This window comes from Taudactylus pleione, unplaced genomic scaffold (genome assembly GCF_031769625.1).
Source record: "Taudactylus pleione unplaced genomic scaffold, aTauple2 ptg000154l, whole genome shotgun sequence".
NCBI classification, from domain to species: Eukaryota; Metazoa; Chordata; class Amphibia; order Anura; family Myobatrachidae; genus Taudactylus; species Taudactylus pleione.
In genome coordinates this window covers 2656987-2671428 of record NW_028284556.1, presented here as the reverse complement: position 1 = coordinate 2671428, position 14442 = coordinate 2656987, and the positions used below count along the sequence as shown (strand labels likewise).

Sequence of the window (14442 nt, the reverse complement as noted above, 5' to 3'; positions counted from 1 at the left end):
AGGCTGACCCTGAGGACAAAAAGACTTAACAGAGTTAGTCCGAATGTAGTGGGAGTAGCTAAAGACGGTATCTCCCCATTAGTGATACTGCCAATGATGCAACGATCTTGTCAAGGTCAGGACCAAACAAGAACTTCCCCCTGGAAGGAGTGTGCACCTCTGCTTTCCCATAACGCAGCCATAGGGTACTGCGGCGGATACAGATGCCGCCGAAACCCTGAAAGTTAGAAGACCGGCATCCCATGAGGTAATCCCACATATGACCACTGCATATTTTGTGAGCGGCAAAAAGATATTTGAACCTCAGACGTGTTGGAGGGGAAAAACGTCACAAAAGCATCACCATGCGATGGCCATGGTAGGACGGGCAACAGGCCCTGAAAACGAGTACATTGATTTCAGGCAAAGTTACCACCTACGGATCCGTAAAATCCGTCCAGGCCGGGATGGGAGGCGTATTAATGCCTGTAACCCGATGATTAACATACAAATCCATCCCAGAAGGGGATTTCCATTACTTGTGAGGACCCTCAGGGAATGGGAAACAGGAGGCCTTTGTGACTCCTCGTATCTGGGGACAGCCAGACTCCCGCTATGAGATCCACCCGCTGGGCAGAAAACGGGAGATGTATGATACAGGTGCAGGATCGACATTCTCTATATCCAGAATGAGCCTGGCTACCAGCCCCAAAGCAGGGATAATAATACTTGAGATCGGCTCCCCCCCATGTGAGAGGGAAAGAGCCGAATATACCATCCAGTTCACGGCAGAGCCACTGGTCAGTAACCACAGGGCGTATATCACGCCAATTAGTATTTCGTATAAAACGACATCCACCAGGGTGGCCGTTGTGGTAATCCCTGCAAGGGGAATGACAGACCGATGTGGTATCGGAGGTAATTCATGTACTGTGAAAAACCCCGGCAGGGAGCGATAGTCTGTGACACAGGGGTAAATTGCAAGAAATTGCGAGATACCCCGAGTTCAAAAGGGCAGTATGGTGAAGTAACTCCAAGCGAGTGACGACAATGGGGCCCGCCCGGCGATCCTCAAAGGAGAGGATCCTGAGAAACAACGCCCTTTAAGGGGGTCGTGCAAGGGGCCCGGCACCAGATGGTGCCGCATACGTAAACCTTTCTGAGTTAAAATCCTCCGCACTAATTCCTGCAGGCTATGACTTGCAGGATAGCAATAATGGGTGCAGTATCGTGTGCAATCTCCTGGTCAGATATATCTGACTATCTTGACGGAAATATTAAGCAGCGCCATACCGGTCCTGACTGACGCTAAGATTAGCTGCAGGAACCCATTATCAGCGTACGCAACTCACAGTTCCATCTAAAATATGGCAACGTGCAGCACGCAACAGTATGTGACAAACCTCACAGATATTAACAAATATATATATGTGAGGTCTCAGAACCACCCCAGGTACACCTGTATTAGGGCAGATAAAGAAAAGGGATAGATATACACTGACAGGTGAGAGAAAAAGCAGACAGTCAGCACTAGCATAAGTCACATACAATGCAGAAAAATATATATACATACATAAGCATGACATATAATATACTGCACAATGTCGCTACATTCAACTGCCCAGATTCAGTGTCTGGGAAGGCTATAGCGCTGTGTACACTCACCCAAAATGGCCAGGTACGCAGGGGGACTGGGCTCACTGACATCCTAAGAGTTCTGCAGCACCACAGAGAGAAAATGGCCGCTGGAGACCTCAGAAGAAGCGTGGCCCGCGGAGGAAGCAGCTCAGCGACGCCAGACTGTATTATTGAAAGGCGCGCTGAGCTGAGGGGAGGAGCCGCTAGACAGGGAAGGCTTCCTCCCCTGGCTAGCAATTAACCCCCCGGGATGCCGGCTCCCGCTGCCGCTATAATCCCTGGTGGGCTGTGGACACGCGGGGTATGCCTCCATGGAGGGGGAGCCCGCCGCCACCGCTAGCGCCTCCGGTCTGTCCCCAGAGACCGGAGGCATAAGGCTGCATGTACACGCGGGTCACCGCAAGCGGTGACCACGCGACTTACCTGTCCCCGTCGATCCGGCAGCAGCCCAGGGATTCCTCCAGAGCCCGGCTAGTACAGACTCTGGGGTCCCGCTGCGATCCCCAGATCTGTACTGGCGTCGCAGCGCCGGCGGGGTGTAGGAGCGGCAGCTCAGACGTCCATTGGACAGTCTGATGCTGCCGCTCTGAAGAGTAGTAAAAAAAAAAAAATAATAAAATAAAACTCTTTTAAGCTTAGGGGCTGCTAAGCAGCCCCCCTGCAGTAATGGTGACCCGACTCCGGCCGGGCACCAACTTAAACTGAGGTGCCTCTGGCTGGGGGCGGGGTTATAGGGAGAGTGGACCCAAGTGCATCCTGGGAGCTAAAAGCTTTAACTGCGTGGTGCCCGGATTTGGTTCCCAACCTATACCCCAAGGTCAACCCTGTGGACCCCCTATGGACCCTGAAGTAGAAATAAACATATTACTATACTTCATCATGGAACACTTCTGACAGGGCTCATGACATCACAGTTCAATATTTTACATATATTCATGACACTTGTGCTTACTGTATGTATATATATATATATATATATATATATATATATCTATCTATCTATATCTATCTATATCAGGCTCAGGGCTAATGTTTTAGCATATGAACAAATGCAGATTCCACTGAAAGTTAACAAAAAAAAAAAACAACAAACGGCAAGTAGTAATTTTGCTTATGATTCGGTGATGGTGCTCATCAATATCACATCTTTTGCCATGATTGCTGCATTATCTGTATAACTCAGGTAAAGTCAAAACGTGAATACAATAAGGGGATACTGGAACACCAAGGAAAAGGGATAGGTGGAGAGGGGGTGCACCCAAATTGAGCTCAGTATTAACTTATAAATAGTAATTTCCTTGGGACATCTGCCTTGCTAACAAACTAGAAGGTGAAAAGCAGCACGGTACAGGAAGAGGAGGGCACAGATACTGGAGGAGGAATGTGGCTTGGCAATGTGTTAGAACCACTGACTCCATTTAACCAGTGGAGACGATAATGATGTTGAGCACCTGAATCCCAGAGTCTTCATATCAGAGCTTCACTGCACATAGGGGACAATTCTGGAAAAGGGGAAACGAGTCAAATTCTTCTAGTACGGAGCAATAAGAGCTCTAGTGGCTACGAGTACAGGACCCTTTAAACATCTGAAAACCAGGAGGGGTAATGCTTCCGATGACCGATTCAATCAGCTGAAAAACATCCAACCACAAATCCTGGAGAGCAGAATAGCTCCGAAATACAGCCCCACCATAGTTCCTCCAGCAAAACAGAGGGGGTGACATGTAGCTTAATAACAATTTTCAAAAGCATTTGTGTGACTCACGCAGACATCCTAAATATGTTATGAAAAATCAACTCCCAGTTTTTGCTGACAAAATAATTCCCAGGTTCGATTCCCACTTAGTTTAGACAGCTAATTAATATCCTCATTCTGGGACTCTATACGATGCTGTAATGCAGGCCCTAGCTGCCTATTCAACTGAGCTTTGTTTGCATCATCCTCTCACCTTTGGGTTATTATTCAATGTGTATGTTACATACCTCCATTTGGGGTCTCCTCTTTCCCCTTATTCTTCCTTACCTTCTTCCCCATCTCCACAACCACATTTCTCTTATTACCGTTTGAGTTATTGTTTTATCTCTGTACACAATTTTGAAAATCAGTAAAAAAAAAAAAAATTGAAAATAAATATTTAAAAATGTTGGATATTAAAACCCATTCAAAATCTTCATACTTTATATTTTGATGGACCCATCTCAAACTTTATAAATATAACATGTCGCAGAAAGTAAGGGTTTGGGTTTATTGATGGATCTATCGTCACCAGACTAATCAGTATGGTTAGATTTAGACAAGGATTAGTTTATTCAATCTTGACCATTCTGACTTTTAGAAGTTAGCCCAAGATCATCAGTATACAAAATCTTTGGGGAATAACCAGGATAATGCCTTCTCAAAATCACCTTTTCTATCCATAATGGGTGAAATACATATAAAAAGTGAAAAACGGGCTTGCCTTTCAAGCAACACAAATATCCACCTAAGCAAGCCTTACACTACAATATTTCCTCAGATGTACCCACAATAAATAACAGGTTCCACATAACAGATTATGACATTTTGCATACATATTGTTTCGAACACATATAGAATTTGACAGGAGATAAGAACCACTTGTCCCATCTAGTCTGCCCCTTTAGATAGATATGTGATCAATAGATACGTGACCGATAAATAGATATGAGATGGACATATAGATAAATCATACCATCCAATCCATGGGCCACAGTGTCCCATAATGAAAGGGGAGCAGGGGGGGTTGGCAAGCCCCACCTTACACGCTGCTGTGCATAGCAGAGCAGCGGTGAATAGATGTAAAACACTGCAACCAGAGTATTACATAATTATATATCTGCAGATCACATCCAGATATATGGTAAGAACTTACCTTTGTTATCTCTTTCTTCGAAGTCCACAGGGAGACCTTGGGGTTTATCTGATGGCAGGACATCCAGGCACCACGCAGTTCATTTTTCTCTACCAGGATGCACTGGGCCTCTCCTTATACCCCACCCCCAGGCACCTCAGTTTGTAACAAGCCAAAGGACGAAGGAGGACAAGAGAGAGAGAGAAGAAAGTCTGGAACACTGAAGAATCACATTCTCACAAAGAAGGATACGGAAAAACAGGTGACTACAACGAAGCCCATCTGAAGCCAGGTGCGTCGGGTGGCTGCCCTGTGGACCCTATGGACTTCGAAGAAAGAGAGATAACTATGGTAAGTTCTTACCATATCTCTAATTTTCTTCTTCAGGGTCCATAGGCTCCACAGGGAGACCTTGGGGATGTCCCAAAGCAGTCCTTTTAAGGGTGGGGATGCTCCTGTGCTGAAAGGAGAATCCGCTGCCCAAAAGGAAGCATCCTGAGAGGCATAGGTATCAAATGCACAGAACCTTAAAAAAAAGGTCTGGACAGAAGACCACGTGGCAGCCTTACAAAGCTGAACAGCCGAGGCTCTATGGGGAGCTGCCCACGAGGGACCCACAGACCAAGTAGAATGAGCGGTAACACAGGGTGGAACAGGAAGGTCCTCCTGAGTGTAAGCCTCAGAGATCGTCATGCGCAGCCATCTAGCCAGTGTGCTTATTGACTGGCCACCCCTTCTTGTGAAATCCATAGAGGACAAACAAGGAGTCTGACTTCCGAAGAGAACTGGTACGGTCCACATAATTCCTGAAGGCCCGCACCACATCCAAAGAGGCCTCACCTGCTGAGATGTCCGGAGACTGAAAGACTGGCACAACAATTTCCTGATTAATGTGGAAACTGGAAACCACCTTAGGAAGGAACCCAGGGCGAGTCCGAAGCACTGCCCTGTCCTGGTGAAATATCAGAAATTGGGAGAGACAGGAGAGTGCCTCAAACTCTGACACTCTTCTGGCAGAAGCTATAGCTAGAAGAAAAACAAACAAACAGTCTTAGCTGTAAGCCATTTGAGATCCACTGAAGCCAGGGGTTCAAATAGAGTGCCCTAAGTACCAAAGCCAAATCCCAAGGAGCCACAAGAGGGACAAAGGGAGGCTGAATCCAGAGAACACCTTGGAGGAAGGTCCAGACATGGAGGTAGAGGAGCAATTTCCTCTTAAACCATATGGACAGAGCCGTGACATGCACCTTCAGCGAGGCTAAACAGAGACCAAGACCCAACCTTCTTGAAGGAAGGCCAAGACTCCGGATATCCGAAATGTCCAGGGATCATAACCTCTGGGATAACACCATTGGAAGTAGGTATGCCACACTCTGTGGTAAACTGGCAGAGGCTGGTTTACGTGCTCTGATCATAGTATCTACAACAGAGCTAGAAAAACCCTTTTAGACCTTAGGAGGGATGTCTCAAGAGCCACGCCGTCAAAGATAGACGACCCAGGTCCGGGTAAAGGCAAGAACCTTGAGAGAGACAACAGGTCCAGACATTGAGGCAACAGCAATGGAGTGTCGATGGAGAGACTCCGCAGTTCCGAGTACCAGTGCCGTCTGGGCCACGCTGGAGTCACCAGCAGGACTGTGCCTCCTTGTTTGAACTTCCGAATGACTCGAGGAAACAGGGAGGCTGGGAGGGAACAGGTACGCAAACTGGTAGGTCCACCATACCGACAGAGCGTCCACCAGAATTGCCTCAGCATCTCTTTTTTTGCTCAGTGCGCCCCAGTACTTGTCCCAGGCTGGTCTAGGTGGAAGCACAGGTTTCCGGGCCTGGCTGTCCGCTAGTAGATTCCAATCTTGAAAATCTTCAGGGGCTGTTAAACAGCCTCACTGCGCAACAGTGACCCGACTCCGGCCGGCCACCAAACAAAATTGAGGTGGCGGGGTATAGGGAGAGGCCCAGTGCATCATGTGTGAATTCCATACAACTTTAAGATACATTTTTAAGTGACCAATAGCGCAAAAAAAATTGTGTAAGTACACACTTTATATATAGACTACGCAATGTTGTCTTTTCTGTGTTTGTATTTCATTTAGCGCTGGATCCACCAGAATCTGTGGTTTAAAGGTACTTTCCATCTGCACAGTAATACACAGTGGAATCAGAAAGCAGTGTTCAGGTGGACTTTTAACATATAAGTTTGGACTATCCGGGTATGAATCACCATTTTTTGAATTTCTACCTATTGATGGAACGTGACTGAGCGCCATTATTTGCATTTGTTTTCAGCATATTATTTACAGACATTTTCGCAGTATTCCTTTATGCAAGTGGCTGCTAGTTTTTGAGCGCCTTGTTACTTTTCCATTTTTTACTTTTCGGATAATTTATTGACGTCAGTACTTTGTAGGTCCACCACGTGCAGTGATTACTGCAGACACCCTTCTTGGTAAACGGTCCACAAGTTCCTGGATAACAGCAGGTGGTATGTTTTGCCATTCCTCCTTAAGTACAGTGACCCACTGTGACACTTAAGTAGGTCGAGTCGGCCTAAAACGCACCCGATGCTCCAATTCATCTCAGAGGTTCACAATGGAGTTAAGATCTGTAGTCTGAGATAGCCAGTCCATCCAGGTTACCTCATTTTCTGTATACCAGTCCAGCGTCGCCATGGAAACATGACAGATGGCATTGCTGTCCTGATAAAAACACATTTGTGGCTTCGTAGGACCGCAAGGCGTCCCTACGAAGTGTTCTTGTCAAAACCGCCAAATTAGTGGCCATTGGAACTTGTGTGCAATGGTATGCATTTCAGTGGTGTCATCACTTTTGTCTACATAGAGTGTGCGCAAGTGTATATATGTGTATATATATATTAGAAACAAAAAAGGTACCGGCGCCAACTTAAGTCAATAGATAAAATTAATGTGGATAGATTTGTGCAAAATTATGGGTGCTACGTTCTCCCTAAATATCAAGGGTGTCAGCTGGACCAAATAGAATGGAGCATTTGGGATTGCACCTTAGAACAGTATGTGTAGGTATATTAGGTCTTAGCGACTGACGTATATAAATAGTGCAAATCAATAAGTCACAAGAGATAAATAAATGTTATAAGAGTGCTGTATAAATCATATAAAACAAAGTGTGTGGAACTAATTTATTACATAAAGCATACACATAAACAAATAGTACGTAATAATTAGCCTGTACGTGCTAGAAAAGGCTCTAACAGTGACCCTTAGGTCTGTAGAAGTACAGCAAGTGTATTTATTGAAGTGCAAAGGTGCTTATAAATAGTTAAAAACTGTCCTTAAGATACACTAAATAAATACATATATAATTCAGAGTTAATATAGAAATAAAAAGCAATTGATAGTATGAGCACAGGAGAATAAATAAAACTTCAACAGGTGTTCTAAAAACACACTAAAAAGGTATAAGAGGTTCTCAAAAATCATATGGTGCTTATCTTAATAGTTTATTAGGCAAGAGGCAGCTTTCCAACACGTTTCATCCACCAGGGACCCCTTGATGAAGTCCCTGGTGGATGAAACGCGTTGGGTTAACTGCTTCTTGCCTAATGAACTATTAAGATAAGCACCATATGATTTTTGAGTCTTTTATACCTTTTAGAGAGTTTTTAGAACACCTGTTGAAGTTTTTATTTATTTCTTCATCTATTATTCTCCTGTGCTAATACTATCAATTGTTTTTTATTGCTATATTAACTCTGAATTATATATGTATTTATTTATCTAGTGTATCTTAAGGACAGTTTTTAACTATTTATAAGCACCTTTGCACTTCGATAAATACGCTTGCTGTACTTATACAGACCTACGGGTCACTGTGAGAGCCTTTTGTAGCACATACAGGCTAACTATTACGTTATTATTGTTTATGTGTATGCTTTATGTAATAAATTATTAGTTCCACACACTTTGTTTTATATGATTTATACAGCACTCATAACATTTATTTTTTTGTGACTTATTGATTTTCACTATATTAGTCAGTCGCTAAGACCTTATATACATACACGTGTATGTATGTGTATATATATGTGTGTATATATATATATATATATATATATATATATACACACATATATATATATATATATACACACATATACATACACACACACACACACACGCATACACACATACATACACACACACACGCTGGTCTCACAGTGCGGTTAGAGCATACATAGGCCCCGTATTCAATTTGAGCTCAGCCGTGATACTTTTTCGCCTCCCGCACTTTTCGCCTGTTTTGCAGGCAAAAGTGTATTGTGCGCGTGCCCGCGTATCGCTGTATTCAATTTGAAGGTAGGCGAAAATAAAACCTGGCGAAACTTAAACAAGCGGAAAGTACTGTCAGTTTTGGGGAAATCAGCCGGAGACCCCCCCCAAATGATGCTCTGACATGGGGGTTCACTATGGTACCCCCCGATTTGGCTTGCTGAAGGTATTTGGTGTTTTTAAACGGGCTCAAAGTGTTTTTAAACGGGCTCAATAGCTGCTAAATAGTGTTTTTGTACAAGTGGTGAAGAATAGTATTCTGGGGTTTTTTTTTGCAGAAAATAACTTATCCAAGCAAATTTGGGGTACTTGAAATGGGGGCCAGCATATTTTAAAGTTGCTAAAGCTGAAAAAAATCGTGAAAAATCCACCTGCCGCAAGCACCTGCAATGATAAAAACACCTGGGGCATACTTGGGGACCCCCCCAGAGTCAAGTTCGCTAGTTTTTATTTGTCCCCCAACTTTTTTTTATTTCGCATCGCCCCCAAATTCAGTGATTTTTTTGGGGTGTCCTTAAGTGGTTTTTTTTTTTTTTTTTTTAAATTTGACACAGTTTACCTTTGGGGGGACTGTCTGAAGACTGCACGGGGGTTCCTGCAACGTTGCACCCCAAAACCCCAATTCTGCACTTTTTTCCTCCTGCTATTCATGGGCGAAACTTTTTCGCCTAATACATTGCATTGAATTTCCGCCTAGGCGAAAAGTCTTCCAAATTGAATACGGGGTAAAACCAAAACAGGCGAAAATGACGTCATCAGCGAAAAGTTTTCGCCAAAAACACGCGAAAACGGCTTTTCGCTCCAAATTGAATACGGGCCATAGAATTCTTAGCAGAACAATACTATAACATTTTACACAGAATACACAATACAATTCCTAAATGAAAAAAAATAAACGCTGAAAGGGTTACACAATCTATTATTATCTTTCATTGTGTGTGAACTTTTCAATATTCAAAAGTTTTAGTAAAAATTCTTAGCTACCTTTAACATCCATTGATTTCATGGGCTGAGATTCATTTTCATTCGTTTTCTTGCCTTTACGAGAAGTGTTTTCTGGCTCTTTCACTTTTGTGAACGTTCCTCCACAAGTGCTTTTGTGCTCAGCCCACCACGGGTCATTGGATGATGGTGCTCGGTTCATTGCACGTTTTACATATCCAAAGTAGGGTTTTCTTTTCTGACAGGGCCCATTACAGAGCCACCAATGTTTCCTGTACTCATCTACTTCATCGTGGAAACTGTGATAAACCTATTTAAGAAAAAAAAAAGTTGAGAAAATAACTCACATAAAATAATGTCATAAAAAGGGACAAAGTCCATAAAGATTAAAAGCAGAAATGGTAAACTACGTTTTTGAGATTGGTTGCATGAAAAATCTATCTCAAGGGCTCGGTAAACTGCCTATTTTGTCAGTCAGTCAATGCCATACCCATTGGTTTTTCATGGCATTACACCAACTTGTGTTGAATTTAAAAGTAGACACAATGTAAATACCATATAATAGACTGCCATGTGACTTGTATAATAATAATAATAATAATAATAATAATAATAATAAAAAAAAAAAAAAAAAAAAAACTACTCACAATAAAATTCAGTGCGTAGTTGAACATCTGGAGATTACCAGCAAGCTACTATCCATCTCTGCTAAGCTTTCTCAAATTACTAAGGACCTAGGTTGATCTAAGTTAACAGAGAAAAACAGAAATTGCCAGACCAGTACTAAAACAGGACCATTCCCAGATAATGTGTCCTATTAGAAAACAAGTCATATTCATCAATAAAAATACTGTAAAGATCTCAGCTATACCAGTTTGTCCTGAATAAGAGTTCACATAGGATTCATTGGCCTCTTCTCAGTTCTCTTGGTTAAATTTAGGAAAACAATTTGCCATTTGGATTGAAAGTGAATAACAACATCATAATAAAAGAAGATCATGAAGATTAGAAAATGGTGAAGTAAACCCCTTCTAACAGGAGACTAAAGAGAGTAAAAATATAAGCTGGGTACACACTAGACGATAAGTCGTATGGTCCCGCAGATCGAAGCGACATATCAGGTACATAGTCTAGTGTGTACCCATGATATGCGTGCTCCCACGGGTCATTAGCTACATCCCCCATCGGCCCTACTGCAGGGATGACAGGGATGTCGCTAACGATGCCATGCGGCAGCATGGCACACCCCTCCACCCGTCAGACCCGGTTTCAGCAAGTGCGTATGCACTTGCCGCATGCTGGGTCCAGTCGTCCGTGACGTCAGGTTGGGTACACATCATCTGATGTGTACCCAGCTTTACATAAAAATGCACGTGTGGTAGTTGGAACAGTGGATACTTTAGGATAGGGAACAGGATGCTGAGCACTAGTGGAGCTCTGTATATAAACAATTTATGAAGCTTTAAAAAGGACCTAAGAACTTTTTTCACCATATTCCAATTCACAAATTAACCATGGTGCTATATAAAAATATTCTAACAAATGGCAAGTCTCAGGTTAACTCTGGAACATCATTTTACAAACGTTATATCAGCTATAGCAAAAATGTTCACTACCATACTTCAATTGTCTGGGTCAAGTTTATCAATCATATACCTATTTAGAACATTAAAGAATATAGGACAAAGGGACGGTTTGTGTGCGATGGTTTGCGCACAAGTCTGATTGAGAGACCTGCATATGCACAGTGCAGAAACTGCGCATGAGAGGTTTTCTATCTGTGAGTACGCTCGCAGTGCCTCAAAGCCACAGACGTTTAGGGGCAGGGAATGGGATGGCCGACCAGCATTCCAGAAAATGGGGGGCATCGTCCCCATTTTCTGGGAGTGGCAAGACCAGGATAACTGAGCAGTTCTAGCGGTCATTCTGAGAGAGCTTAGGCTTACTCAGACAGCCGAATCAGATCTGCGATGCTGTCAGGGGACATCTTTTCTCCTCAGATGCCTCCTGCAGCATTACAATATTTTCCGACAAAAAAAATAAAATAAATTAAATTAACCCTTTATGTTGCTGGAATCACTGGTGCGGTGTAACATCTTTACTTCACCAGGTTAGAAAATACATCTTAAAGGGGCAGTTTTATGTAGGAACAATAATGCTGGCCAACTACACTAGAACCACGACACCATCAACACCTACCCACATATTATGCAACCTAATAGGGCATTCCCTGTGCTCCTATACAGACTTTTCCAATCAATCTCAGGACCTGATTCAGAAATGCTAAAGTAACAGCCGCTGCGTCTTTGTATGCAGCGTCTGTGCTAATATATGCAAAAGCCACAGGAGAGGTCTTGTGTAAAAAGATAACCCTCTTCTGCGTCCAAAGAACATCGGACATCTCAGTAACCCTCAGGTTATTCAGGATGTCCAAGTAAATCACGAAGATGCAGCTACTGGTTTCAGCACGCCCATAAAATGGGTCAGACGCCCACATTTTCTGAAACGCTGCCCACAGCAGCTTCCAATGGCCAGCAGCAGGTCAATCATGCTGCAACTGTTGTGGCACTGCGAGATTTTACATACATCCCTGAATTAGGCCCTCAGAAATAGTCATGGACCAACCCAGTTTGCAGATTTATGGTCATGCCTTTATATGCTTAGACTTACGGAAAATAATAGCTCCTGAACACCTATGACAGTTATAATGATATTACAGGTTGAGCCTCCCATATACAAATATTCCGAAATACAGAATATTTTTAGCATGACTGAGATAGTGACACATTTGCTTTTTGATGGTTCAATGTACACAAACTTTGTTTAAGGCACAAAATTATAAAAAAAAAAAAAAAAAAGATAAAAAATTACATGTAAAGTGTATATAATACATAAATGCATTCTGTGTTAGATTTATATCACATTCCCAAGATATCTCATTATGGTATGCTAATATTCCAAAATACGGAATCTTCCGTTATCCAAAATACCCCTGGTCCCAAGCATTTTGGATATGGGAGACTCAACTTTTAATATATATTTAGTTATCAGTGATCATTTGTCAATCTGTCTGAGAATATAAACCTTTGAATGATTTCCAGCTTTAATTTTGCTGAAATCTGCTATCCAAATAGCAATCGGATGCTTGTGTGCAAACATATGATATCTGATATATAAAAGCGCCTTTCCTGGGAGAACACTTACAGTAGGTTGAACAGAATATGTCCTACTGTTTATCTTGTAGAGTTTCAGTGGTGTGAAATAAACACTAAGCGGTATGAACAGCTATGTTAGCATACATAAACGGGCACACAGGCTTTCAGCAATTTAAGCCCAATATTCTTTAAGATTTCTACTTATATCTCTAATTTCACATACATGTATCCAAAAAGATGGCGTACATACTTACAGATATCTTAGCACCAGTAACACAGTTTATGCGATTCATATGTTTGCAGAACTCTGGGCCATGGGAATCACGGTCTCTATTGTTGTGCGTAACAAACAGAAGAGCATGAATCATCTCGTGCAGAAGTGTCTGAAATGCAAAAAATAACCAGCCAGTTATGATAACCATTACACAGACATTAAACACAATTCTTTTATAGACAATGATAGTAAAGGGCCCAGCATATGGTGAGTCACCTCAGTGTCTGCCTGGCCCCATAACCCACCTCGGTTCTGACCCCCTGCTCCGCCTACCGACCCCTTATAATATTCTGGTGGGTAACAAATTAAAAAATTTCCCTCTGACCCACCCTGGGGTCTGTATAACAGATTAGGGAGAGGAAACACTGGCAAGATATGGTGGGCAACAGATGCCCGTGTGGGTGAGGGGAAACTTCTAAATCTCTAACCCAGCTATTAGATTTATTGAAGAGCTTGCAATCTAGATTATTAAACAGATCTATAGTCTCTCTAACTTAACTTTATGTGCAGTAAAGAAAAAGAAATAAATAGTCTGGTCATTACAGTGGATGGGGCCATGTAATATTAAGATTTGTAGATTGCTAGCCCCTGTCCATAGTACAAGTGCTCTTTAGAAAAAAAGAGGCAGAAAAAAGTACATTTGCAAGGTGACAACGGGCTCTTTGAGGGAAGGGCAGAGATGCAGGATAGAATGATAAGGCTGCAGAAGTTTGGCAGATACACCCATCAATGGAGGCCTGTAACTTGGAATATTTCATTCAATACCTAGCAGTTACTGTCATTGTTTTGTTAGCAGATATGGTGCATGTGATAAGGTTATATCTGCACTTACCAATACACGTAGCATTGGACCTTAGTGAACATTATAATTTTAACAGGAGCAATATAGCCAGTAGCAACAATCATGCCTAATTCTGTCACAATACTGATGACCTGTGCTGCAACATGCATGAAACAACAACTGCATTTACAGTGCATCTTCGCACATGTGTGATTAGCCCTTCAACTTATGTGCAATAAACATAGAACTTGGACTAAATTTGCACCTTGAGAAAACATTTATTACCAGACTGCTGGTCTGTAAAATTTAAAGGCAATGACCATTTCAAACAAATATCCCAATATGTAGTCTTACAAGCATTAAAGGGGAACTACAGTTAATATCCTATTTTAATGTCTCAACATCCCCTTCCCCAAACACGTGGGTATAGCATGCAAAGAGCGGACTGGAGATGCTCCCTACTTCCATCATATATAACCCTGTTATGAATCTCTAG

The 14442-nt window shown here is 42.4% G+C and overlaps 1 protein-coding gene across 1 annotated transcript in view; it reads right to left on the bottom strand.

Annotated features, from left to right (window-relative positions):
- Window positions 1-14442, bottom strand: part of SPRTN (SprT-like N-terminal domain) — a 32706-nt gene that overhangs the window by 5055 nt on the left and 13209 nt on the right. The window contains exons 3-4 of the mRNA XM_088474462.1: window positions 13146-13274; window positions 9779-10046 (exon numbers count right to left, since the gene is read on the bottom strand). Of these exons, the coding sequence (XP_088330588.1) occupies window positions 9779-10046; window positions 13146-13274 (397 nt within the window). The remainder of the gene's footprint in view (window positions 1-9778; window positions 10047-13145; window positions 13275-14442) is intronic.